The sequence below is a fragment of the Callospermophilus lateralis genome, chromosome 4 (assembly GCF_048772815.1).
Source record: "Callospermophilus lateralis isolate mCalLat2 chromosome 4, mCalLat2.hap1, whole genome shotgun sequence".
Taxonomy (NCBI): Eukaryota; Metazoa; Chordata; class Mammalia; order Rodentia; family Sciuridae; genus Callospermophilus; species Callospermophilus lateralis.
The window spans coordinates 22,162,663-22,188,797 of record NC_135308.1 but is presented as its reverse complement, the minus strand read 5'-3'; the positions used below and the strand labels follow the sequence as shown (position 1 = coordinate 22,188,797).

General features: G+C 38.8%; 1 protein-coding gene across 3 annotated transcripts in view; it reads left to right on the top strand.

The window, feature by feature from the left end:
- The window catches only part of Sh3rf1 (SH3 domain containing ring finger 1), a 159,987-nt gene that overhangs the window by 103,396 nt on the left and 30,456 nt on the right, over positions 1-26,135 (top strand). For 2 of the 3 annotated variants that reach the window (XR_013091106.1, XM_076852356.1), the window contains exons 5-6: positions 14,885-15,187; positions 19,290-19,400. Coding sequence is in view for 2 of the 3 variants with exons in the window: in XM_076852356.1 (XP_076708471.1) it covers positions 14,885-15,187; positions 19,290-19,400 (414 nt within the window). In the remaining variant the exon portion in view is untranslated. The remainder of the gene's footprint in view (positions 1-14,884; positions 15,188-19,289; positions 19,401-26,135) is intronic. The other variant, XM_076852357.1, reaches the window with a different exon arrangement.

Genomic DNA, 26,135 nt, shown 5'->3' with positions numbered 1-26,135 from the left:
CGTAGCCAGCATTCAATTTCTTCCTTAGACAGGAGATTGCCAGAGTTTAAAAAAAAAAAAAAAAAAAATCAGTTTCACTACTACATATCCAAGGAAGGAATTCAAACCATGTATATGAGTCTTGAATTTTATCCATACCCTTCCTGTTGATTGAAATTGTTTCCTCCTTTGAAAGTAAACAACAGGAAAAAATTCTTTTAACAGTCAATCCTTTTTTGCATGTTATTTATATATTCTGACTGTGGGTCATGGAAAACTACAAGCATTTCCAAGTATTTGAATAGCTATGCTAAAAAGCATGAGTAAGCGCAAGGTTAGTAATAAAAGCCTGTCTTTACTTGTTAGGTATTATCAATATCACATGGGGATACTTTGTTTGTGAGGCATGAAAAGGTATTGCTATATTTTCGTTATAGGGCAGGTGAAGAATTGTGTAGATGGTCAGAAGACGCCCCACCCGTGGCAAGTCTAGAGTCAACAGGCACTTGAGTCATTAGGATTATTGACTCTGACTTAAATTGGAAAGGTGAGCTTCTGCCCAACTGGAAAGCATTTTCAGTTTTTTGCCCTTTTTCCTTCCAAGTGAGCATTTTCCTTATTTGAATCACATTTTTTTTTTCTAGTTGAGATGTGGTAAACAACTCATTTATGTCTAAGAGCCGATGAACATTTCTTTGGTGTCAAGTCATCAGATTGACGCTCCTGGTGGGGAGCAAAGCATCTGGGGATTAGTGGCACCAGGGTTAGCCCTCAGGCAATTGAAGTAGAGACAGATTTCAATCACAGCCTATCAAATCCACCTATTTCAGTAGTGCAGAATGCCTTCCAGGGCACTATCAGATACAGAAAAGGAAACTCTTAAGAATCGAAAACCAGGACTATTTCCTAAATAATGGTCTTTTTCTTACTCTATATACCTAATCTTATTTGGCCCACTTTAGAGCCCAGATAGTCTCCAAAATAAAAGCAGGCCATGGTACAAAAATTCATTTGTGAGTAGTTTTCTTGTATCTTATGAACAGACATTTAAGGCTCCATCAGGGTTAGGTGCTTTTGCTTTTTTCACATTGCTGCCAAAAGCAGTTAACTCCCAGAGTTTTTGAGAAGATGGAATGAGATAGTTTGTCTCAAAGAGGTTCAGCACCACTGTGCATTTTGAAGAGTAGTTTGGAGCGCAGATTACACCAGATACCAGAGCATGACGATGATCAAACGAGAGAATCACCACCAAATGCATTCCTGAGTTTCCAGAGCCACGTCTGACTTTGCACAGGTGTGTGCGCAGAAGCTGAGACTCTTCTAACTTCTCCTGGTTGGCATTGGTAAAAGAAATGTCCAAGGGCCTTGCCTTTGGCAGAAACGGAACAGGATGGTCCTGGAGGTAGGATTGTAGAACTGGAGTGGAATCTGTGGGTCAGAAGTTAGATGTGGAGCTGTGTGTGGAATATAGGCAGATTGAAAGAAGCTGAGCATTGGAGGTGGGCAGCAGGAGGATTGAGATGGTGAGAAATGCTGCCTTCCCGTGTTCCCTCTTGACTCAGGTAGTAACTGTGAGCTCTAATCTCCACCAGCACTGTAGTGATAAGAGGATTGATAGTTTTGTGATTTGCATATGGATCTCCTTATTAAAATAAAACACAAACCTCTTCAACGTCTGAAGAGAAGAGTTTGTCTTGCTTTGGATACTGAGTAAAAAATGGCTATATAAATGGCCCTAAATTCTGTCCCTTAGAGTCCTTGTCTAGCTCCACGAGGAGGGTTCTTCTGCTTTGATCCCATTCACGTTTCGCCTCTGGAGATTCTCTGATCACATCCTTTGTGGACATGATTTAGATAGTGTGGATTGGGTTCTGTTGAGACTGACTTGTCCTTGACTCGAGCTAGCTGGGAAGTGGTGGGAAGTGGTAAGAATTTCCTTGAAAGACACCATGCCAGGATATGTATACAAAGGGGATATTTGTCAAAGACTTGAGTGCAGTTAAAAAAAAAATAATAAAAGAAAGAGAAATTAGTAGCCTGCTTCTTTCTTTGTTCAAAAATACCAGTTGTCTGTACAATAGAATGGAAGATTTTAACAAGCCTGTTAATTTGGAGCTGACTCATTCAGTTGTAGCAATTATTTGGACAAGGATGACATGATTGTTAGCATTCAAAAGGTTTGAATGAAGTGTGCTAAATATGGGATTTTGGACATTTTCCAAACATTGTTGTGTATGTATTATAGGTTTATAGTGAAATGTACATTTTTATTAAATTTCTTATTTTATTTGATTTTTTTTGTCATTTGTTTGAAATATCACTTGGGTTTTTCAATAATAAAAAGTAACCTAGCAACTTGCTTCTTTGCCATAGATAATATGTAAGATAAGCATTCCTTATGTGCAGATAACGTGTAGGAGTGGCCTAAGAGAGAGCTGTTTTTATTTTTGAGTTACCGTCAGAAATAGGGCTACAATTCCCATTCTTTGTGACCCATTTCACTCTTCTGACAGGATTTCTCTAAGGTAATTCTCTCCTCTTCGCTGCTTTATCTCAAATATGTTCTGGTTGATGGTGGGGGAAATCTTGGACTTTGGAGTGAGATAGCCAGGATTCAAGTCTTGGTCCCCAACACAAAGTATCTGAGTGACTTTGGGCCTGGTCTTCTCATGTTTAAAATAATAAAACATCTTCATAGGGTAAATTAATTTCAGTAGTATTAATGAACAGTGCCTGGTACCCTATAAGAGCTTTTAAGTGAAGGCTAATTATTACCACCATATTATTATTCCTTCATAGCATGTTTTTCTAGCTATTTCAAGTTGTTTGTCCATCTGCTTACCAACTGTTCCCCATCCTCCCTTCCACCATTAGAAAGTGAGCTCCAGTGGCCAGTACCTTGCCATTGACCACAATCTCCTGAGGCTCTCACACAGCAACTGCTAATTGTAGATACTCACTAAATATTGCTTGAATGAATGAACAACCTAAGAACTTGTAGGACCACAGTTTCTAAACCAGAGACAATCGAGTTTGTAAATTTTGCCCACTTTAAATTTTTCCAGCTCATATTCCCATCATTCCCTATCTAGATATGTGTTTTATTGGTTTTTCTCTGGGTTATGTCAGGGAGTTACATTCCTCAGAGTCATTGGGTCTGTGTGACCTTAGATATTTTTCTTTCTTTTTTTCTTTTAAACCAGTCTCAGTGAGTATTTGGTTATGCCAAGTTTAGAATTTTCCCAGGCTAAAATAATGGTAGCCATACTCTGTGGATTAGATCTGGCAACCCATGCTGTTTGTTTTTTTGTAATATGTAAAAGACTTACAGGCAGGAGGGCAGGGTTGGGGAGATGTTGGCTAAAGGATACAGACTTTTGGATAGAAGGAATATGTTCCTCTGGCTAAGGAATATTATGTGTTGACAGCTTTGATCATGGAAGATCAAATGCACAGGACTCAGAAAGCACAAATGGTCTTACAAGTGGGATCTCTAGCTTCCTCTATTACAGAGTTAGAGGACTGGAAGATATTATCTGTGTTCCAAAGAAGAAGAAATGGAGGTTTAGGTACATGGTTTGAAGTTGCCAAGGTGACCCTTGCAGTAACTAAGAATAGCAGTGTTAACTTGATTTTTTTTTAACTTAAAAGTCTTTTTTGTAGAGAATAATGATAGCAGAAGGACAAAATAATAGTCTTTGATGTAATAATCAAAGACTTTATATAGTTGATTGAACTATATAAAGAAATACTCTGTCATTTATATTTTTGAATGAATTTTTTTCCTTTAAAATTAAAAAGTATAATCAATGTTTATAAAAGAAATTTAGGGCAATTGTTGGGAAGTTGGTAAGGGAGAAGTATTAAATTTCATAACACCCCAATTTCCCCTTCAGTTTTGAAGTAAGTTCATTTCTATCAGTGAAATTTAGAAATACTGTTGAGAAGCCAGTAAAGGAGAATGACTGTGGCTTAGCACCATCCTTTCTTCCTGACCTGCTGATTACATTGGATCTGCTTTTGAGTAGCTTTCATTTGTTGGTCTTTTAATACTGTGGGGCAGGTCCCAAGGTGTAGGTTTCATGTCTTCTGAATGTTGTCAGCTTCATACAAAAAAAAAAAAAAAAAAGGTTGCTTCTCTTTCTGTCACAATGAAAGAAGAAAAAATGGGCACTGGCTCCTGATGTTCTAAAAGCAAGGACAGGTCTCCTCTGAGCTCCACCAACAGCTGCTTAATATAGGGCCAGAGATGCCATGTGAAAAAGAGTGGCTAGATTAGGTAAGGAACTTTATGTAGGGCAGTTTATGCTCCATCCATTATTCAACAGAATTTAAGAGTTTCCTTTTGTTTCTCACAAGGAAAACATTCAGGGAGCTAAGATTGTAAAGATCAGTGAACATTTATTGAGTCCTCCCTGTCTGAACGGGTAGTTTCTGGTTCTCTGAGTAGTTTAATAGGACATAAAAATGTTTGTCTCCTGCTTAGACTGACCAGAGATCTAGGTAATGAACACGTGGTATCTAATGTCCACCTTGATTCACCAGGAATCCCAGGCAGGGACCAGGGTCCTAGCTGAGTTTTACTGGTTGTTCCTATAAAACGTACTTTGGAATTGCTGCCTTTAGAACTCATCTGGGATATTTCTTTGTCCATATACCTGTAAAAAAATTTACCCTTACTTCACTCCAGAGGACTTGAAAAGGGAAGAAATGATCCTAAATCTCATCACATGTAATTTTGGTAAATACCCTTTCATTCTTTTTCCTTATGAATTAATGACATTACATACATGATTTTGCCCTTCTGCCCATAACTGCAGTACTGCTAACCATCAGTTTTTAGAGCTACATAATAAGCCCTCTAGTAGCTAAACCATAATTTAGTTAATTATTTTTGCCATTTTTTAAGACAAAGTGCCTTGTTTAGGGGGACACAGTAGGTAATTAAGAAGAAATGGTAGTCTCCATCCTGCCCTAGGCGATTGCCCTGTACTTATCTCAGAGGACATGCAATGACGATTGTTCCTAACAGTGTGCGAAATCACTGTTATTATTTTGCCGTCTTAAAAAGTATATGGGATGTTTTGATTTTTGCATAAAAAGTTATGAAAACACTTCCAAGTTCTAACATGTAAAAGGTTAATTTTCAGAAATGATCCTTTACTCAATTTCAACTGTGCGGTTGCCTTTTAAAGAGAAAAATCACAAATTAATCATGGCCATAATTAGTATTTTTTAAATTTTATTGTTTAAAGGTTTTATTATATTCTGTGTATATCCTGAATTTTGCTAGAACTAAGTTTTTTTTTTTTCTAAGCAAAGTAAGTTCCTTTCATTTAACCAACTGTTAAGTCGCGTCTAGTGTTCCGCGAAGAAGGCTGAATATTCTGTGCTGTGTGGGCATTTATTTGTGTGCATATGGAAGATAAAAGTGGCTTGAACAGAAGCATTTTGATTTTAAAACTAATGGGAGAAAAGCTTCTCTATAGTGAATGGAATATTTTGTACAAGTTTTTCTAAGCATTGTAGAATGACATTAGTTTTTAGAGTAAAGGTTAGTGATAATGTTTAGAGTAAAGGTTAGTGATAATGTACACATCAGGCTTTACATACATTCTAGGCAAAACTTTCTCCATATGCTGAGAAGACTTCAGACAAATGTGTAAAGTCATGGTGGTCAGCATCCTCACTCTCCTCCTGTGCCAGATTCCTTCCCATTCACTTTCCTCCCTACTGCCAGTACATATCCCCTACCCAGACACACTCTGGGTTGTCCAAGACCAGGGAGAAACCTGTTCATTGATTTATAAACTGATTACACATTACGATGGAATTTCTGTCAGTGTGTCATTTCACATTTGACAAAGCTTTGCTTAGAATTTAATGACATTTCCATATTCTGTACCTCTTGGGATATGGGTATATTTCCTCCATAGTATTACTACATCTGGTAATGAAGTTCTGGAAAATAAAATGTATCATTGGAATGTGTACTCGTTAATAGGCATTTCTGATTTATGATGTGCATTTAGTGAACAAATAGAAGATAGAAACATACATACAAACCTCATGTATCGTCAGTTCGTGGTCATTTACACGAACTGAGCCCAGTTTCAAAATTCTTCACGAGTCTCTCTCCCCAGTACCATAAGTAGATTGGAGATCTATTGTTTCAGAAGTAGCAGGCCCCAGTAATGAGCCTTAATTTTCAGAGTTGTTTCCTTCTGTCTTTTCAGTTTTTCTGCACATAACACCGTCCATGATTGTGAGGGGCTCTGCTTTGCAGTTGCTGTCTTCCCCAGGTCTTTTGTCCTCCAGGAACTTGGTCACATCATTTGTATATTTTTGTTTGTTTTGCATGTCAATCACTCTCTTTCCCTTGGCTCCCCCTTGATTCAAGAAAATGATCTTGTCTTTAACTCCCTTCAAAAAGGTGTTCCAGGGCTGGGGTTGTAGCTCAGTGGTAGAGTGCTTGCCTTGCATGCATGAGGCCCTTGGTTCGAACCTCAGCACCACATAACAATAAACAAATAAAAATAAAGATTAAAAAAAAAAAAGGGTCTTCCATGACTACCCTCTCCTCCTTACAGTTCTACTCTTTTCTTCCTTTTCCTGCCATAACTCTCAAAAGAGCCACTTATGCCCTCTTGCTTATTCCTCTGACTAGCCTTTGGCCCCTCCAGACCCCCAAAGTGCCCTCTTGGCTGCCATTAACTGCCTTTTCTGAGCCTCTCTTTGGTCCTCCAGATAACACCTAGCATTGTTCTCATGTTCCTGAGAGACTTTGCTTTTCATTTCTGGAGCATTGGTTAGATGGTTGGCCAGGGAGGCTTTGCAAGGTCTTCTGTGTCTTTTCTGCCTACCCCTGTTCTGTTCTTCTGGATTTTTTCCTTCCTAAATCAGACACCACTAACTCATATGGCCCTCAGGTGACTTGTATGCTTGGATTTCAAAGTGTTTTTGTTTGTTTGTTTGTTTTTTGTTTTTTAAATTTGTTTTTAGTTGTAGATGGACATAGTATTCTTATTTTTATTAATTTTTATTTGGTACTGAGGATCAAACCCAGTGCCTCACATGTGCTAGGCAAGGGCTCTACCACTGAGTACAGCCCCAGCTCAAAGTGGTTTTGTTTTAATTAGTTAAGATGAAAAATCAGGAGATTTTACGTATGACTAATTTCTAGCTTTCCTTAAAAAACAAACAAACAACAACAACAACAACAACAACAAACACAGCTGATTCTGCCAAGCCACTTGCCCTAGAGAGAGGACAGACACACAGATACTCCCTGGGCCACCAGAATATGCCCACCACTCATTCTTCTTCCTTATCTGGTGAATATTGAGTGACCTCACTGTTCACTTACTAACCTCACCTGCCTGAGCTCTGTAGGTGTGTGAATTTGCACCTCCTACCCATATTAAGGATCCACTGTGCTATTTTCTAGGTTCTCTTTTCTCTTTTCCTATTCAATACTGTGCTCACTTGTAACAATCACTCAAAAAACCTTTGCATGAGTAAAAGCCTCCATTTGGTTTGAGTCTTCTCACTGTGGACCTGAGGGCATTATTGCTCTCATAGAGGTCACTGCTTATCGGATCTTTGGGATGGGGCATTTTTGTGTTGGGTTGATAAGTTATTTGTACTACACCTAGGCATGAAACTCTATAGATTTTATGAAGTCCAACTTCATGTAACGTATGAGAAATTGGGAGGCACAGGCAAGGTAAAGTGACTTGCCCGAGGCAACAAAGCTAGTGAATGGTGGGCTTGGATGCCCCTGAAAGGAAGAATGTCTCGTGTTTGTATAGTACTTCATAGGTTACAAGGCACCTTAACCCACACTCATTTCTACCTGGAGTGATAATGCCTTCCCTGTTTTACACAGCCAAGGAATGGAAAGGGTTCATCCGAGATTACTCTACCTGTGTGGGTGGAGACCTGTCTCTCTCTTTTTTTTTTTCCCCCTTGAACTGGGGATTTAACCATTCCCAGCTGTGTCACATTCCCAGCTCTTTTTAATTTTTTTTTTTTTTTTTTTAAACAGAGTCTCCCTTGGTTGCTGAGGGACTTGCTATATTGCTGAGACTGGCCTTGAACTTGTGATCCTCCTGCCTCAGCCTTCTGAGTGGCTGGATTATAGGAGTGTACCACCAGGCCCAATGGACTCCTGACTCTAACCTAAACCTTTGACTTCAAGTTCAAGGATGTACCTGTGGTTTTCTTAGACAGTATCTTTTTTCAACTCTACTAAACTCAAATTCTTTTTAGACTTTCAATGACGTGTACCCTTCCTTTGTACCTTCATTTCAAAATTAGAAACCTGAAAAGGAAAATTCTCATTAATTTATTTTTTAACCGCAAGGGCCAACAGAGGTAAAGTGAAGGGCTAAGTTACAGATGTTTCCCCTTCCTAACCTAGCAGAGTGGACAGTCCCTTTGTAAAACCTTTTCCCCTGGCAGGACATAGGGGGGTTGTATTAGGAGTCCCTGTTCTTACTGCTGCTTAAGTGAATAAAGCTTGTGTCTTTGCAACTATCTCAGGGTTCAGGAGGCTTCAGAAGTGTGGGCCACAGGAGGTCAGGGGAGTAGTCCAGGCTTCTTTTCTTTGTTCAGCAAATTCTTGGTGCTTATCGAGCGTGATGAGGACAGCCACTTGTTGTTTGGATTCTTTCCCCTCATGAACTACATACAGACTAGAGCTGAGCTATCAATGCACATGTCACCTTCAAACAAATTGAAATGTGGCTAGACTGCTGGACATGGTGGCTCAGCCTGTAATCCCAGCAACTCAGCAGACAGAGGAGGAGGATCACAAGTTTGAAGCCAGCCTCAGAAACTTAGACCCTGTCTCAAAATAAAAAATAAAAAGGGCTGGGGACTAGCTCAGTGATAAAGCATTCCTGGGTTCAATTCCCAGTACGACCCCACCCCCTAAATGTGGCTAGTCCAAACTGAGGTGGGCTATAATAAGTACATGATACAGACTGGATTTCAAGGACTTGGTAACCAAAAAAGCAGTGCTGCTATCTCCATTTTTTATGTTGATTATGTGTAGAAGGGATAATATTTTGGAGGTATTGGGCTTAATTAAGTATGTTATTAAAATTAATTTTATCTTTTCTTTTTATCCTTTTAAATGTGACTACTAGCAAGTTTGAAGTTGTATGTATGACTCATACAGTTGCACAGTACTAGTCCAGAAGCAGACTTTCCCCCCCTGATGATTCCAAGAGACAAATATTTTTATTCATTCGACAAATATATACAGAGACCTAAATGGAGTTTTTGCCTAAGGGAGGCTTTTATATCAATTCTAAAAACCCCCAAGTAATCCTTTCAGTCTCTCAAGTTATTCCTCTTCTGTGGGTAAGTCTTGTATTATAAATGAAGACTGAGCTTGCCTTTTATATTTAGATCATCCAAACACAAAAGCTTTGTTACCTAAATTGCAGAGAAGAATAGAATACTAATGGGAATATAAATTCCACACTGCCAAGTTGTCAGAAGCATCTTGCAAAGGACCAAATATTTTCATTTCTGCTAAGAGGGGTGTAAAGTGGACACAAATTTCTATCCCATAGCATTAATCCATTGGTTTTCTTCAAAGTGTCTGATTTATCTGGGGAAGAAACATTCAACCTAGAAATGCAGTACATGTTGAAATACAACATTTACAGCATAAAGGCTTTATAAAGGTACTGTTTCCAACCAGTGAGGAAAAGATGGACCAGTAATTCAACAGTGATAGGGCAATTGGCTGGGATTGTGGCTCTGCGGTAGAGCGCTCCCTTAGCACGGGCTAAGCAGGTTCGATTCTCAGCACCACATAAAATAAAGAAAGAAAGGCATTCCTCCCTCCCCCCGCACTCTTTCCTTATTTAAAAAAAAAAAAAAAAAAAAAAAAAAAAGCCATGCAGTCATGTGGTTCAAAGGCTGAGGTATAAAGAGGAAGGAAGGAAGGAACCATTAAATACTAAGAGAAAAAGGTTTCCTTTTAAAAAGAATCAAGAAATAAGATTTTTAAGTCTTGATGTTAAGTTGCTATAATGGAAAAGATTGATAAATTTGAAGCAAAATATAATTTTCTTTACAAAAACATTAATTTAAATTGAAACAATATTTCTAGCTTAGACATGTATATACTCATATCTCGCATAAAGAGTACTTTATATATTAAGAAGAATACCAATACAGAGAAGATGTGGAAAGAGGCAAATACTAAAAGAGAAAATAAATGCTTAATCTCATTAATAAAATATAGTAATACGAACTAAACTATACAATATAGTTTCTTATCTTTCCAACTAATCGAGGCTTAACCAGTCCTTGGCAACACTAATGGAGTTAACAACGTGGGGAAACAAAGACACTGTCAGAAGTGATATAATTTGACTATATTCTTCAAAAAATACTTTAAGCTTACACTGTGGTAATATTAAATTCACTTTTGGGAACTTACCCCATGGATATGCTTGCATAAGCATGCCAAAATATATTAAATGATGACATCTGTATATAACAGAACACCATGCCTGCTTCTATTGACATGGACATACGTCTATGAGCTGTTGTTAAAGGAGAAAATAGTATGTATTGCCTGGTTTCATTTGTGTTAAAAATTTTAAAAGTAGATGCATTATATGATATCTACATAGAAAATGTGTGAAGGATTCTTTATGAATTGTTAAGTGCAAATACACCCCGGAAATGGGTTGAGAGGAGACAGTTGTGGGTAACTGGTTGAGACCCTTGACTTCTTTCCCCATAATATACTACACTGTTTATTTTCTTTAAAAAAATAACAAACATATTCCTTTTTGAAAGTTTTATTTGCCTTTTATAAAAAAAAAAAGACAATTAATTTGGGGATACTGCAGTATATTATAGATTAAAATATTTTCTTCTCAGGCCTATTATTTTTATTCTCTGGCATTCAAAGCTAGAGACTGATTCACCTGAAAAGCTTCATATGAAATAGTGAGTATTAAATGTAGATCTCATTAAAATTATTTTCTCTTTAAAAAATGTCTCTTGGGCTGGGATGTAGCTCAGTGGCAAAATGTCCACCTTACATTTGCAAAGCCCTGGGTTCCACTCCTAGTTCCAAAAAACAATAACAACAAAAGAACCCTAACCCTCCCCCCAAAAAAAAGATTAAAAAAAAAAAAAGTTTAAGACTGATCTTTTAAAAAGACCACATTCTCTTTAGCAAAGAGGATAGCCACATGCACAGAAAGCTCATTTTAATGTTTCTAAAAATGTCTTATTGTTATTAATATTATTTTGTGAATATTTTCTGCCATGTTTACTTAAATTTCTGATAACTCCCAAAGACAAATCTTTTTAGATTTTCAGCTTCTCCTTAAAAAGGGACAAGAATTTTAAGATCAATAAATCCCTAGTCCCTGCCTTTAGCTCCAGTACACTGAATTTTACTTTGTATCAACCTAAGTCTTGTCCAAGTTCCTCATCAAATGCTTGGAAGTAGGTATTTTAGGGTACAAATTTATTTTGTGGTTGATGAGTACACTTTTAACTTTAAAGGTCACAGTTAGATAAATGTCACAGAAAGCTCATACCACTGAGCTCAAACAAACATTCATAAATGAATTTCATCAAAATCCTATTTAAAGCTGTCAGATCCTTGCTTTCCTGTTGTTACCAAAGGCTAAGTTACACTTACAACAAAAGCCTCTTGAGCTTCCAGTCTGATTTACCTGAAGCCTCCACCTAGTCTTCACTTTACCATTTTCTCTGGAACTTATAAAACGAAGCAAGGGACAATGTGATTCATAGTAACTTTTGCTGCTTCAGAAGAAATCTAAAGTGATTTTAAAATGTGATGACATCTTACTAACTAATATGACTGACCCTATGTAAAAATGGAATGCAGAAAAAATACACTAGGTTATTTAAGGGAATAGAAATAAAATAGGAAAATAAACTATGTGTAAAGTGATATTATGCATTGTACATTCAGAGAGCTAAAAGAGACATAAAAATCATTGACTTTGACATAATACTCATTTTATTGATCAGGAGGCTGTGATCAGTAGAGAGGTAAATGGGCCATGTTAAGGTCACAGAGTTAGTTAATGGCTCTACTAGCCCTAGGATTGTGGTCTTCTGTCTCTCAGTGTGCTAATTCTACCATGCCATGCTGTGGCTTCTCGTATTTGCATGCATCTGCGTATAACTTTATTTTTGTAAATATATCCACCTTATGGTCCTGAGGTTTTACTCCTAGATATGTACCTGATATACTCACATGAGTGCTTATGTCCACTAAAAGACATGTACTAAATTATTCATGGCTGTATTTATTCTTAATATCCAGTCTATTGGAAGGAAGGAAAGGGAGGAGAAAATAAGGAAGAAAACCCAAACTTCAATCAGCAGTTGAATGGATAAATTATAGTTTATTTACATGCTGGACTGTTAGCACAGCAATTGAAAACAACGGATTCATGGAGCAATATGGACAAATCTCAAAAAGCATATTGTTGAGCAAATGTAGCCAGACCTAAGAAATTATGGAAAGCATTTGTGTTATTTTTTTTTTAATGTGTGTTTATAAAGCTCCTTAAGGGCAGAGACTATTTCTCTATAGATCTCTAGCACCTAGCCTGTTATCCAGCATATAACAGATGCTCAATGTGTTCTGATTTTAATGGAGAGGATATGGTATAGAAAAAGACACAAAGGAAGCACCCAGTATTTTTATGAGAAAAAATGGTAATAAATACAGGGAACAGTAATTTAATTCTCAGATATTTATATCAGAGGACAGTCTATGGAAACCAGAAATATTAACACAATATTAATTGTAAGTAGTGGTTGGCTGAGTTTGCTATTATGGTAATATTTCAAAGCAAGATCAGCTAACAGAGTTGATGAGTTGACCCCCAGATTAATCTAAACACCACATCAAGTAGATGCAGCAGTCTCCTCTGCATGTTTTTGGCCCCTAAGGAAGAGGAAGTGTTCTTACACTCCCTCAGGTTTCTCACTCAACAGAACAGGAGTGTCCAGTTGATTAGCCAGATTCTGGAGTAGAGATCAGGCTTCTTGCTTTGGAGGGTGTGTGCCTTGGGGGAGATGGCATCATAAGGTAAGAAGGCTTCTCCATCTCTTCCTTCAGCACTGCCGGGTGCTCTGGCTTTCCATTTCATAGAGGTGATGAATTTGGGATGGGGAAAGGAAGTAACTCTGCAACCTGCTTTGCTTCCTGTTTGCTTCAGACCCTGCCCGCTAGGGCTCACTAAAGTTCCTGAGAGCTCTACTCTGAGGTTGGGGCCTCCACCTCCATAATAACAAAACATTACCTTGCCTCTTTGGGGCATTTGGTTTCCTTGGAGGCCACCTAGAAGGTGGGAAACCTAGACTAAAGTAGGATTTATAAATTCTGGATTTCCTGGCCAAACGTCACTATACTGATTTAGTGGGGCCACCCTTTTATAGCAATTTGGTTCTTCATCCCTAAACACACACCACAAGAATCTTCACGATCCTTTCTCCTGCCATGGGTACGTCAGGCATTGGTAAGGTCTTATTCAACACTGCTGCCTGTTCTTGAAAGTTTATCCCATTGAAAGACTCTTTGAAGAAGAAGAGATATTCCTGTTTGAAAAAGATTTATCCTTCCAATTATGGTTCAGACAGGCCACCTGAATTCCAGTCCCCAGGGAGCCATAGGAACAAATTGTCAGTCAATTTGCAATCTTCTGTAGAAGCACCTGGGCTGTTGAGCTGCAATTAACAGCTTCCCGAGGAGCCTGTGTGTGCTTAAGCAAGTCTATTTTGTTAAATATTGACTGGCAGGATTTCCCTTCTAGTAGGGCGTCTCATCTGCGGGGTGAGAAGACATGGTCTAAGAATTGAGGCGGGTAGGAAGAAAACATTAGAGGATACTCTTTCATATAAAGGCATTGTGAAGTTCTGAGTATGTAAATCTGAGATGGGAAAATTTCCTCTGTCCTTAATGTGACCTATGTTACCTTTTAACAGTTTATTATTTTTCACCTCAAATTTTTTTTACAAGAGGTTAAGCAGTGTGTGTGCCCCATGTTTTTTCATTATTGTAATATCTAGGTAAGTCATATGCAGCTTGTTATCATTAAAGGTTTCTGGAAATGTTTTATTTTTGCCTCAGGGAAAACAAAAAGCTAATGTTCTTTCCTTTCTTGCTGATCTTATCAGCCCAGTACATATGTTTTGACCCCCTCATACTTTGTTTTTTATACTAGGACTTTTCAAAGAGACCAAGTTAGCTTGCTGAGAGGACTCAAATTTCATGTCTTACCCTCTTATGATTTAAAATTTGAGCACATGTGAAAATAACTGACAAAATGACATGACAAAAATATATCAAGAATTTCTACCACCTTTTTTGTGGGGTTCCTCAGAGGCAGGAGGTTTTGTTTGTGAGCATGTGCATTAATACGGAACGGTTTTATTCTTTGTTGTCTTGCTCATTTTTGCCAAAGCCAACAGTTGTTCCCTCAGTGTTCAAATTGAGCAAATGCCCAGTCATTACCGTGTAACAGGGTGATTCTGTCAAATACCTGAATACCCTTTTGGTTGTTCTCTAAATTTCGTCAGCGAGCTGAAATACATCTTCCTTTGTTTCTGGCAGATGTTAAAATTAGACCTTCTGAAAATTCTTAAAGGAAAAAAAATTGTTTTTACCTTTTCAAGTCTTGCATTGGAATTATTCTCGATTTAATATCTACCTGTGACAGAAATACAATGAAATCCCAGTATCAGCAGGAACGGCATCTCAGGTGGTCAGAATGTAACTTGTATGTGCTAACTAGAAAGTGGTGACACTTTTTAACAAAAACCACGTTGACAGTGAATCTCAATGAGACTTCTCACGTTGGCTTGTTGGTTGCTTTTGCAGTTTAACTCGGCTGCTAAGCAGCTGATAGAATGGGACAAGCCTCCCATGCCAGGAGTTGATGCTGGAGAATGTACCTCAGCAGCAGCCCAGAGCAGCACTGCCCCAAAGCACTCCGACACCAAGAAGAACACCAAAAAGCGGCACTCCTTCACTTCCCTCACCATGGCAAACAAGTCCTCCCAGGCCGCCCAGAACCGCCACTCCATGGAGATCAGCCCTCCTGTGCTCATCAGCTCCAGCAACCCCACAGCTGCCGCGAGGATCAGCGAACTGTCTGGGCTCTCCTGCAGTGCCCCTTCTCAGGTAAAGCCTCAGAGAGGTATAAAAAAAGAGCTAGGTCACAAAAGGATCTATTTGCAAGCGTGTTTGTTCACTAGCTGGGAAGTACAATTTATTTCAGCTTCTGAAGTAATAGTTTTCCTGAGACATGAAGCCTTTATTTTATTATTTTGGGTACCAAGGATTGAACGTGGGGGCACTCGACCACGGGGTCACCTCCCCAGCCCTGTTTTGTATTTTATTTAGAGATGGGGTCTCATCCAGTTGCTTAGTGCCTCACTGTTGCTGAAGCTGGCTTTGAACTTGTTGTGATCCTCCTGTCTCAGCCTCCCAAGCTGCAACTTACTGGCATGTGCCACTGCATAGGTGAAAAAATAGAGAATGGAAAGTTAACTAGGAGTATGTCAACCCAGAACTACTAAATCTTCTTCAGAGGAAAGATGAGAACTTACAAGATGGGTCAAATAATATCAGTTTCACTAAACAGTCACTCAGTTTTACAAAACCTTCTCATAGTGCTACTTTGGAAGATATTGTCAGCTTAAATTTGATCTCTCCTCAAATTCAAGATGCTCTTGTTGAAACATAACATTTGCCGCTCCTTACATCTGTATAACTCACCTTGATATTTAGACTTCCCAGTCAGAGTTGTAGAGAAAGAAGAGAAAAGATGGAAAGAAACATTTAATTTAAATTAGAAATAGGCCTGTGGGTTATTTATTTATTTTATCCTCTACTGGGAATGGAACCCAGGGCCTCACACATGCTACACATGCACTATACAACTGAGCTATATCCATAAGCCTTTTAAAATTTTATTCTGAGACAAGGTCTCTCCAAGTTGCTCAGGCTGACCTCGAATTTGCAGTTCTCCTGCCTCAGCCTCCTGAGTAGCTGGGATTATAGTGGTGCACCCTGAGCAAAGGTGCTTTGCATTTTTTTTAAAAGCTCATTATTCATCAATACTTGACTGTCTTAAAAATTAGTCATATAGCTAGGTGTGGAGGCACATGCCTATAATCCCAACTACTTGAGAGTCTGAGGCAGGAAGATTGTAAATTTGAGGAAGCAAGTCTCAGCTAAGTTAGTGAAACCATGTCTCAAAGTAAAAAAGGACTGGAGATGTAGCTCAGTCGTAGAGTGCTTCTGGCTTCAGTCTCCAGTATTGTGCACATAATAAGCTGCACATAATTATTATGTTAATAAAAACACAGTTGACTGCAAACTTGCATTCATTCATTTGGTAAATGCTTATTGGGAACCTTATTATTGTAGTCATCTAGGCAATGTATACGTCAAAATACATAAGATATAGGACTTCCCTACCTTAGGCCTTAATTCTGGAGTATAAAATGAGCCTGACTGTGCGCCTGCCTACATTCCAGTACTACTAGCTTTATCCAATTAGGTAATGGCTATATTTCCTTCAACTTAAAGGTCAAAAAGCTTAGTCCCAGGTAAAGCCTGCCACATGCAGGAGAAATTTATTTCTAGTCTTGGATCATTTTTTAAGATTCATGCAGATTTTACATTTGCTTCACATTATAGCTTTGGGTTTTTAAAAATATATATAAATACAAGAGTATTTCCCCTTAAAGGAAAGAAATATATAGTAGTCCTGGTCCTTAAGAAGTTTACAGTTTAATAAGTTCCTGTATTGGATCACAGAATAAAAATTTACCACGTAATTTTTGTGTTCCTTGCCGGTTTTATTGAAAAACCTTTTCCCTTATCATTTATTTAATACTGCTTCTGTAGATTCATACTGTGTGTTGGGAGTTATATGCATCCACTTCTTGAGTGAGATTGTGCTGTTTTGACTTTTTTAAAAAATGATTAGGTCGCACGACTTTTGATCTTCTTAGGGAAAGTAGGGCGCATACACACACACAAACATGAGTGCAATGAAGGCAGAGGTCTTTTTTGTTTTTTGATGACATCCCATAGGGCAGACATTCAGTGAGCACACAATATTCAAATGAGTGAATCAGTTAAAAAATGAATAGAAGATGGAACCATGTGATTTTAGTCCTGTAACTAATCATCCCTATGTGAAAAACAAACATGAACTGAGGATCAGAGTGTGGAGTACTAAGTGAGGTGAACCTGGAAAGATTCAAAATGGAAGGTTTTTTTAAATAAGGTTCTGCAGGAAAAGGCAGTCCAGACAGGCATTCACTAACAGGAAGTTGACCCTGCATTTCCATCTTGGGATCCAGCAACATTTGCACAGTGAGGTTTTCTTGACATGAAAGACAAGCTTCTGCTAAGAATGGTGACAGCAGTGAATGAGAAGAGCCTCGAGAGAATGGGCAGGCATTGGGGGAGTAGAAGAAAAATCAAAAGAGAAAGATAAATAGAGACTTTACCCCTTCTGCAGAGAGCTCAGCCGCCAGGTGTGAGCACATCTGCTCTTGCCACACCCAAGCTGGGAGTGAAGACTGTAAAAGTAGAGCTATTTTGTTGTTTGGGTTTGAATAGCTTAGGAAACAAGGCTCTTTCTGTGTTCCATTAAAACACTTTCCCCTTCAGCCACCCCACCACTCCTCCCGCGCTGCAGTTCTGTTCTCGGTGGTAACGTGTTGCCTCAGGGAGGAGTTATTTCTAGAAGAGGATGGGAAGTGTTTGAAGTGCTTCCCAGTTTCTCCCGCCCAGGTTTATAGAAAACCCCACTTATCTTGGGCACTGTGTACATTGGAGGGAACCACAGTCCACAATAAAGCATTGAGTATGTGTAGCATATGTGACATGCTCCCTCCTAACTGTGGAGATTATGGGAAATGGTCCATGGGAGGCTCTGAAACAGGGCTCAACTTTTCCTCTGCCCAGCAAAGGGCCAGTGTGCAGGTTTCAGTGAGGCCCATTGCTGAATCTGCCTTTGGCTCTCCGCCTGGTTTCCTGTCTTCCTTTCCTTACTCGGGCCCACCTTTACCTTCAGTGTTCTTTTCCTCTTATATATTATTTATTTAGGAGTGAACCCAGAGGTGCTTTACTGCTGAAGTACATCCTCAGCCCTTTTTATTTTTATTTTTATTTTTTTAATTTTGAGACAGGATCTCAACTAAGTTACTCAGGGCCTGGCTGAGTTGCTGAGGCTGGCCTGGAACTTGCCATCCTCCTGCCTCAGCTTCCCAGTCTCTCGGATTGCAGGCGTGCATCACTGTACCTGGCTGGGATTACATTTTTATTATAAACCAAGCTTTCCCCCTGCCTTCTCCTCTCGTCCCAGTATGGGGGATTGAACCCAGGGTCTCATGCATCCCAGGCAAGTGTTCTACTACTGAGCTCCATCCTCAGCATTTTTGAACCTAGCATTTTTGATGTATCATTGTTTCTTTGGAGAAACAAGGTTCCAGTGAACTACATTGCTTCTATACATGGTAGAGGAAAAAACAGTCTATTTCTTCAGGAACCCATCCCACTCCCTAATTTTCACAGCATCACACAGCACCATTGCATTCTGAGTTGGCCCTGCTCTGCAACATGAGTAAAATTGATCAAGTAATTGAACACAGGCAATGAAATGACCCGAATAACTCAATTTCTTTCTAGTAAATTAATCTTGGGCAGTATCCTAGACAAGACACCTTTGAAAACAACTAATTTGGCTTGACATTGTTCCTTTAAAGGTTTTATAAATAATTGCCTGCTGTAGGCATGTCTAGGCAGCTGCATTTTAATTAAGCATCCCAGCTGACTAGAAGTCATGAAAAATGATCTTGAAGATAACAAAATATTTAAGAATTTTACCTAGATTCAACAATGGAGAGACAGGTGAGTGATCAGCCACAACTCACCTTAGCAGAATCTTCAACAGAATCGTTAGCTTAGTGGAGCACCAGATGTCTGACCATCTGAAAGGGCAGTGTGACCCATGGTCGCAGGCAAAAATGAGGTAGCATGTTGTTGTGAAACTAACAATAGCTCAGCTCTGTGCATACAATATTGTAGTGTCCAGCTTTTGTCACATGCCTCTGCAGTATCCAGTAAAATCCCTCATATAAATTAGGTAATCAGTTGGGTTGAATATACTGAAAAGAATTCTGCCTTCCCAAAATAACAAAAGGTACAGATTTTTAAAAATGGGACCTCCTTCTTTTTAATAACTTGTTTTTTTTCTTGGCAGGTTCATATAAGTACCACCGGGTTAATTGTGACCCCACCCCCAAGCAGCCCAGTGACCACTGGCCCCTCATTCACTTTCCCGTCAGATGTCCCCTACCCAGCTGCCCTTGGAGTGAGTATAGCTTCAATCTTTATTTTTTCTTTTTAGTATTTAATCATGTGGATCTGGCACACTCCACTTCCTGTCACCTGCAGTTTATGCTGATACTTGCTGGGTGGGATGGATCCCTATCTTTAATCTTAATAACTTAATCTTAATAACCTTAGCTAATCTTACCAAAAAAAAAAAAAAAAAAAAAATTAGAGAGTCTCTTGCTTGGAACCTGAACATTGTTTTAACAATGAGCCTCATTGGCCTGAAGCTATTGGAAGAACTCTGAAAAACACATTTAATTTTATTACAGTTCAACCTGGTTTTCTGAAGGCTTGGCCTTTATTTCCCTAGAGTTTCTAGATCTTGCTTATTTCTTTTAAAGACACATTTATAGAAATACTTGAGGAGATAGATCCCAGAGGCTAAAGGGTTAGCTTTGAGTCCCATGATACATTGATACCAACTCTGCATTTAGGATTCATCCTTTAGTTTCTCATCTAGTGTACCAATGTCTCTCTAAACATATTGACTGTCCTAGAAGGCTCCCTGAGGTTGTGTTGATTTCCTTCTGAAAACCATCCTACAGGTAGAATAATCAGTAATTGCTTAAAAACATCTGAATGGGAGAAATTCATAGGGAGAATTAGAATAGCCGAGGGAGATGGATTCAGAGCAAAGGAACACTGGAGAGAGAATTCAAAGAAGAAGCAAATGCAAAGACCTTAGGCAGTAGAGAGAATCAGTAGTCCCTGCTTCCTAAGGTTATAGGCAGTTGAATTTCAAGAAACTGGCAACAGTGAGATACCTCTTGTCCGGGCACATACCTTGGCTTGTGCATTCAGACTATTTGTTCCAGCACTGGGTTGAATAAAGACAAAAACATCAGATTGCTACAGTTCTGGACCATGGCATCACCCAATCCCGCCCCATACCTGTGATTTTTGGTGATGCGCTTAGAGAAGCAGTGTGGCCTGAAGATGGAAACACAGACCTGGGATGGAACAGACCTGGTTTGAAGTTCAGCTTAGCCCCTTATTTGTTCTATGGGAAAGTTACTCGGCCTCTTTATGCCTCAGTGTCCCTAGTTGTAAACTGAGATTGATAGTGTGTATGTCACAGAAGGAGATCATAGAGAGGGCTGGCCATTACTGATCTAGCCCTCCACTGAGGACTGTTGCAAGGCGGGTTTGCGACATGTGCCACTGGTTTACCCCAAGAATGCCTTGGAGGGCCTGCCTCACTTTGTTATGGTTTCCTCTGCTCTCTGTGGTGGTGAGGGTTCTCAGCAGCTGGTTTGCCTTTAGGGTGTGGATTTTATATATGTTGTAAAGATTATGTTTTTCTCTGCTAGACAGTTTAGAGCCCAAATTTGTAGCCCTGTCCAGAAAGGCTTTCACAACCTATCAGTTAAAATGTTGACTCCTTCTGGTTTTATCGCCCTCAGTTTACATTTGCTTAATTTTTCTTATCTAGTATTCATTTTTCCCTGATATAGTTTATAAAGAGTTAAAAACTGATTTTGAAACAAGTACAAATAGAGTTATTACCTATCTTTTGAAAACTTCTTATAGAATTAAATATATTCTTATATTTAAATGGAGTTAATAATGTCCCATTAGAAGTTAAATTTTTATTTTTTTTAATGTTCCCTGGATGGTTACAACTTCCTTGATAGTGTAATTGTTTGGTGAAGGAGACTGTGCCTTGATTCATCTGGGGAGAAGATGAATTTCAGTTAACATTTATTAAATGTGGTTTCCATGAGAATCTATTAGCCCCGGATGTTTGACTGGAGCCAAATTTCATAAGCATCCTGCCCTCTAATCTCCTGGGGAGACTCTCCCCTTCCTTTCCCACCCCCAGTGCACACATATAACTAGTTGGTATTTCCATTTTAAGATGACCACTTTTCCTGGAAAATTCTAACTTGATTTCTTAAGGTAAAGAAAAAAAAAAAAAAGACTTTTTCATCCTAGAAAAATTAATTAGTGGAAAAGACCTAAGGCTGGCTGAGTTTCAGCCCTTGTGAGCTGAAAATTTTACAGTATGGTAAATGGCCAGTTCCATTTAGCTGGGGGCCTACTCTAGAGCAAATCAATAGGACAGGTCACAAGAGAGCATGAATATATAAAAATTAATTTATATTCAACCATGTTATCCTAGGATTATATAAGAAAGCCTTCATGCTAAGCAAGAGAAAGATTTATTAAACAGTATGTCTAGTGTGCCAATTCCATTTAATGAAAAACTAATTATAAACAGACTTGTCTGTCATCCCTGGAGATGTCTCGATCTCAAAGTCCCTGGTAGGCCGGCAGAAATGTTTCAGATTTAATATGTTACGTTTAAGTGGGAAAATCTCAGCAGCCTGTGCCCTCTGCATCTTACATTAATTGTGGCAAGTATTCTATTTAAAATCTGAAATAATTTCTGAAGACTTTTGAGTACTATCACAGCAATAGTATACAGCTCAGTAGAAAAGAAACCAGACTTCTCATGGTATGATTTATATGTAATAAATGTCACCACTAGAATAGGAAATGAAGATTATTTCCACTGTTTTTTCATAAATTGAGACTTTTTAATATTTTATACAGAATGAAGTTAGGAGCATATGTCCCATACATTTCACATGCAACAGTTAAAATGTTAAATGTCTAACATTATGAGCAACGCTGGTATTCCAACTGTTGTGCTGATACATCCAACCATTAAGAGTAGTGAGGGTTTTTTTTGACTAATTTTGTGGGATGGGGAGGGTGGAGATCTTAGCCTTGTATCTTCTGTGCACTGGCAGAAGAACATTTGGAACAAGTAATTAACAATCCCTGATCCTCAGTGCCGGTTGAGAGCTATGTTGGAGGCACATGGAGTGTTCTCGTTCATGAAGCACTCAGGGAGGATCTCTTACCTTCTGGCTGCAGAGCCAAGTGCCAGCAATACAGAGAAGTGTGAGACAGTCTCTGACTTTACAGTTTCATGAATCATGACAATAGCTTCCATTTGTTGAGCTTCTGCTATACTCTGGGGTATGAATGGCAACTTATGTAAATCCTTTAAAATTCTTTTCTGATATATACAACACCAAGATATGCCCTGACATCATCACAAAAGCATGGAGCACAACCCACTCCAATTCAGTCCCCAGCACCTGCCCCTGACTCTACCAATCCCTGTTCGAGCCATATCCAGTTTACTTCTTATTTTTTTTTTAATAGTGTCAAATTAGTGTCCTGTAGATAGACCTGATGCCAGAACCCATTATTCCACATCTGTGCATGCACATAGAAAAGTTTAGTTAGGTTCATTCCATTATTCTTCTTCTTTCCCATCCCTTCTTCCTCCCCATCAGTCCCCTTCATCTGTTCTCCTGATCTTTCCTTCAGTTTTATGGAATTCCTCTCACTTTTTCCCCCCCTTTCTCTCCCTGCTCCATCATTTTGGATTAACTTCCCCATATCAGGAAACATTCAACCTTTGACTTTTCCTGGCTTATTTCACTTAGCATGATAGTCTCCAGTTCCATCCCTTTAATTATTAACTCTGTCTTGCAGATTGGTATATTAAGGCATAGAGACCTTCCATAATTTACATAATTAACTGGCTGGAAATATCTCTGCTTTCTTATAGATTAAATGTGGAATAATAAATTACAGTTTATGCAGGCAGATGGTAATGCTGCTGAAATTGGTAGCACTGTTAACTTGAAGGAAGCATCTTCATGCAGTAGCTTGAACCATTCCCTCATCGACCACTGACATGTGTCTTGAGTTCAGTACCCAGAAAGACTGGTTAGAGATGTTGATATGTATGGTTGAAAGTGGGTTGATTGGAAATTAGATGTTTAAAGAGAAATGATGGGATTGAAGATGTTAAATGGTATTTGCCCAAGAGACCCATTTTTTTTTTTTTTTTTTTGTACCTTGGGAAGAAGTTTATGAAGAAGATTCATACATAAAAAGACAGTTGGAAAGGAAATGATCCTTTTATGGTCAGTTGAGCTTGTGCCTGAAACTCCAGCGCAGAGCACTTTACTGGTAAACTGGCTTACAGCCCTTGGCCCAGGCTTGATACCTACTGAACGGTTTCCCTTATCCTTAGCCAAATCCAGATCTAACCGCTTTCTGGGCTGGTTGCATGAAAGGGCAAGAGGATGCCAGAAAGAAAGGGCTTCACACCCACGTACTTGAACTTTTCACTCCCAATGTCAACTAGCAAATGAAGCCTGTCAGTATCTTGGAATACTGCCCTCAGAGAGAAGATGCCCCATTCTGTAGCTGCTCACGCTAGCAAAGGCGGGAAGTCAGAGACTGGCCTATGAGTCTGGACCAGGGTTGGAATTTGTCTTCTTTTCTGACAGCAAAACCCATGTTGCTTCTACAAAGCAAAGCAGTCTTTTTCAAAAATCAGGGTTCAGGAGAACAGACCCTGGAAATGGAAAAAGAAGGCTATTAATTTCACATTAGCAAGCCTCTGCAAACAAAATGTGACCTGTGTTCTTAGCAGGTCTCTAGGAGTTTGTTTGTTTGTGTGTTTTGTTTTTGTCTGGTAGGGGAGAGTGCATCTTGGCCTCTGGTGCTTGGGCTGGAACAGACTGTGAGTTAATAGGCAGGTCTCCGGGTCCACTCCTGGTGAATGAAAGGCTATGGTTTGCTGTGTAGAAATTTCCAGTCTTGCAAGCTATCAAACTGCCTGAAGCACAATATACAGCAGATTACCTTTTGAACTTCCACATCACCAGAATATTTCAGTTTAGGTTGTTTATAAAGCAACCCACAGAACTTCCTTGTGTGTCCCAGCCCTGGACTTGGCCGAGCCCTATCATTTTACCAACCACACAGGACCAAGCAGCATCTAGGAATCTGATTTTAATCAGTCTTTCTCTCTTGGTCTTATGCACACTTACTCAGTATTATGTGAGTGTGGGGTGGAGGGAATCTGTCCAATTTTATTCAGAACATCTATGCTTGACTATGCTTCAACCACTAAAAGAGAGAACTGTATTTTCTCTTAGGTACAATCTCCAGGATCTTTCAGAATATCCTCTTTTATGCCATATCTCAGTGTCTGACTCATTCTTTGCGAGTGTAATGTACATGAAGCATTTGTTTACTGTATTTTGTAGCAATAAGACTTGACTTTTCTTTTCACATGGTTATAATGTGACATATATTTATATAAGGCTCATAGATTTTTTTTTCTTAAAGCCTATTTAGTGTAGCCTCCTTAAGATACAACAGATAAATTTAATTTCCTTGTTGAACACACGCCATTTGTCTTCTGCCTTTCCACAGCCATGCTGTTTTGAGACTGGGCTTGGAAATCAGGTTTTTTTTCCTACAGTTTCTCACTATATTACTCTATGTATAGTGCAGATTTGTTAGCTCACCCTCCAAGCCACTGATGTATTACTATCTTTCGGTCACTCAGATCCTTTTTGCTGAGTATTTTCACCAGGATTATCTTTATTTTTTAAAAAAAATTATTTATTTATTCAAATCAGTTATACATGACAGCATAATGCTCTTCGATTCATAGTACACAAACGGAGCACAATTTTTATTTGTCTGGTTATACCCAAGGTAGGGTCATACCATTCGTGCAATCATACATGTACCTAGAGTAATATGTCCGTCTCATTCCACCATCTTTCCTGCCCCCATGCCCCTCCCCCCTCCTCTTTGCCCTATCCAAAGCTCCTTCACTCATCCCATGTCCCTGCCCTGGATGCATTAGCATCCACTTATCAGAAAACATTCAGCCTTTGTTTTTTGGCGATTGGCTTATTTCGCTTAGCGTGATATTCTCTAACTCCATCCATTTAGCTGCAAGTGGCATGATTTTATTCTCTGTTAATGTTGAGTAATATTCCATTTTATATCTATACCACAGTTTCTTTATCCATTCATCTATTGAAGGGCATCTAGGCTGGTTCCACAGTTTGGCTATTTTGAATTGTGCTGCTGTGAACATTGATGTGGCAGTGTCACAGTAGTATGCTGTTTTTAAGTCCTTTGGGTATAGACCAAAGAGTGGCATAGCTGGGTCAAATGGTGGTTCCATTCCAAGTTTTCTAAGGAATCTCCATACTACTTTTCAGATTGGCTGCATGAATTTGCAGTCCCACCAGCAATGTATGAGTGTGCTTTTTCCCCTACATCCTTGCCAAAATTTATTGTTGTTTGTATTCTTTGTTAACTGCCATTCCGACTGGAGTGAGATGAAATCTTAGTTTTGATTTGCATTTCTCTAACTACTAGAGATGTTGAACATTTTTTTTTACATATTTGTTGATCAATTATATGTCTGTTCAGCTCCTTGGCCCATTTATTGATTGGGTTGTTTTTTGTTTGTTTGGTAGGTTTTTTTTGTTTTGTTTTGTTTTTGGTGTTAAGTTTTTAGAGTTCTTTATATATCTTGGAGATTAGTGCTCTATCTGACATGCATGTGGAAAAAGTTTGCTCCCAAAATGTAAGCTCTCTGTTCACCTCATTGTTTCTTTTGCTAAGATGAAGCTTTTTAGTTTGAATCCATCCCATTTATTGATTCTTTCTTTAAAATATTAATTGTAGGTGGATACAATACCTTTATTTTATATATTTATATGTAGTGCTAAGGATAGAACCCAGGGCCTCACATGTGCTGGAAAAGCACTCTACTGCTGAGCCACACACAATCCCAGCTTCCCCATTTATTGATTCTTGATTTTATTTCTTGTGCTTTAGGAGTCTTGTTAAGAAGTCGAGACCTAAT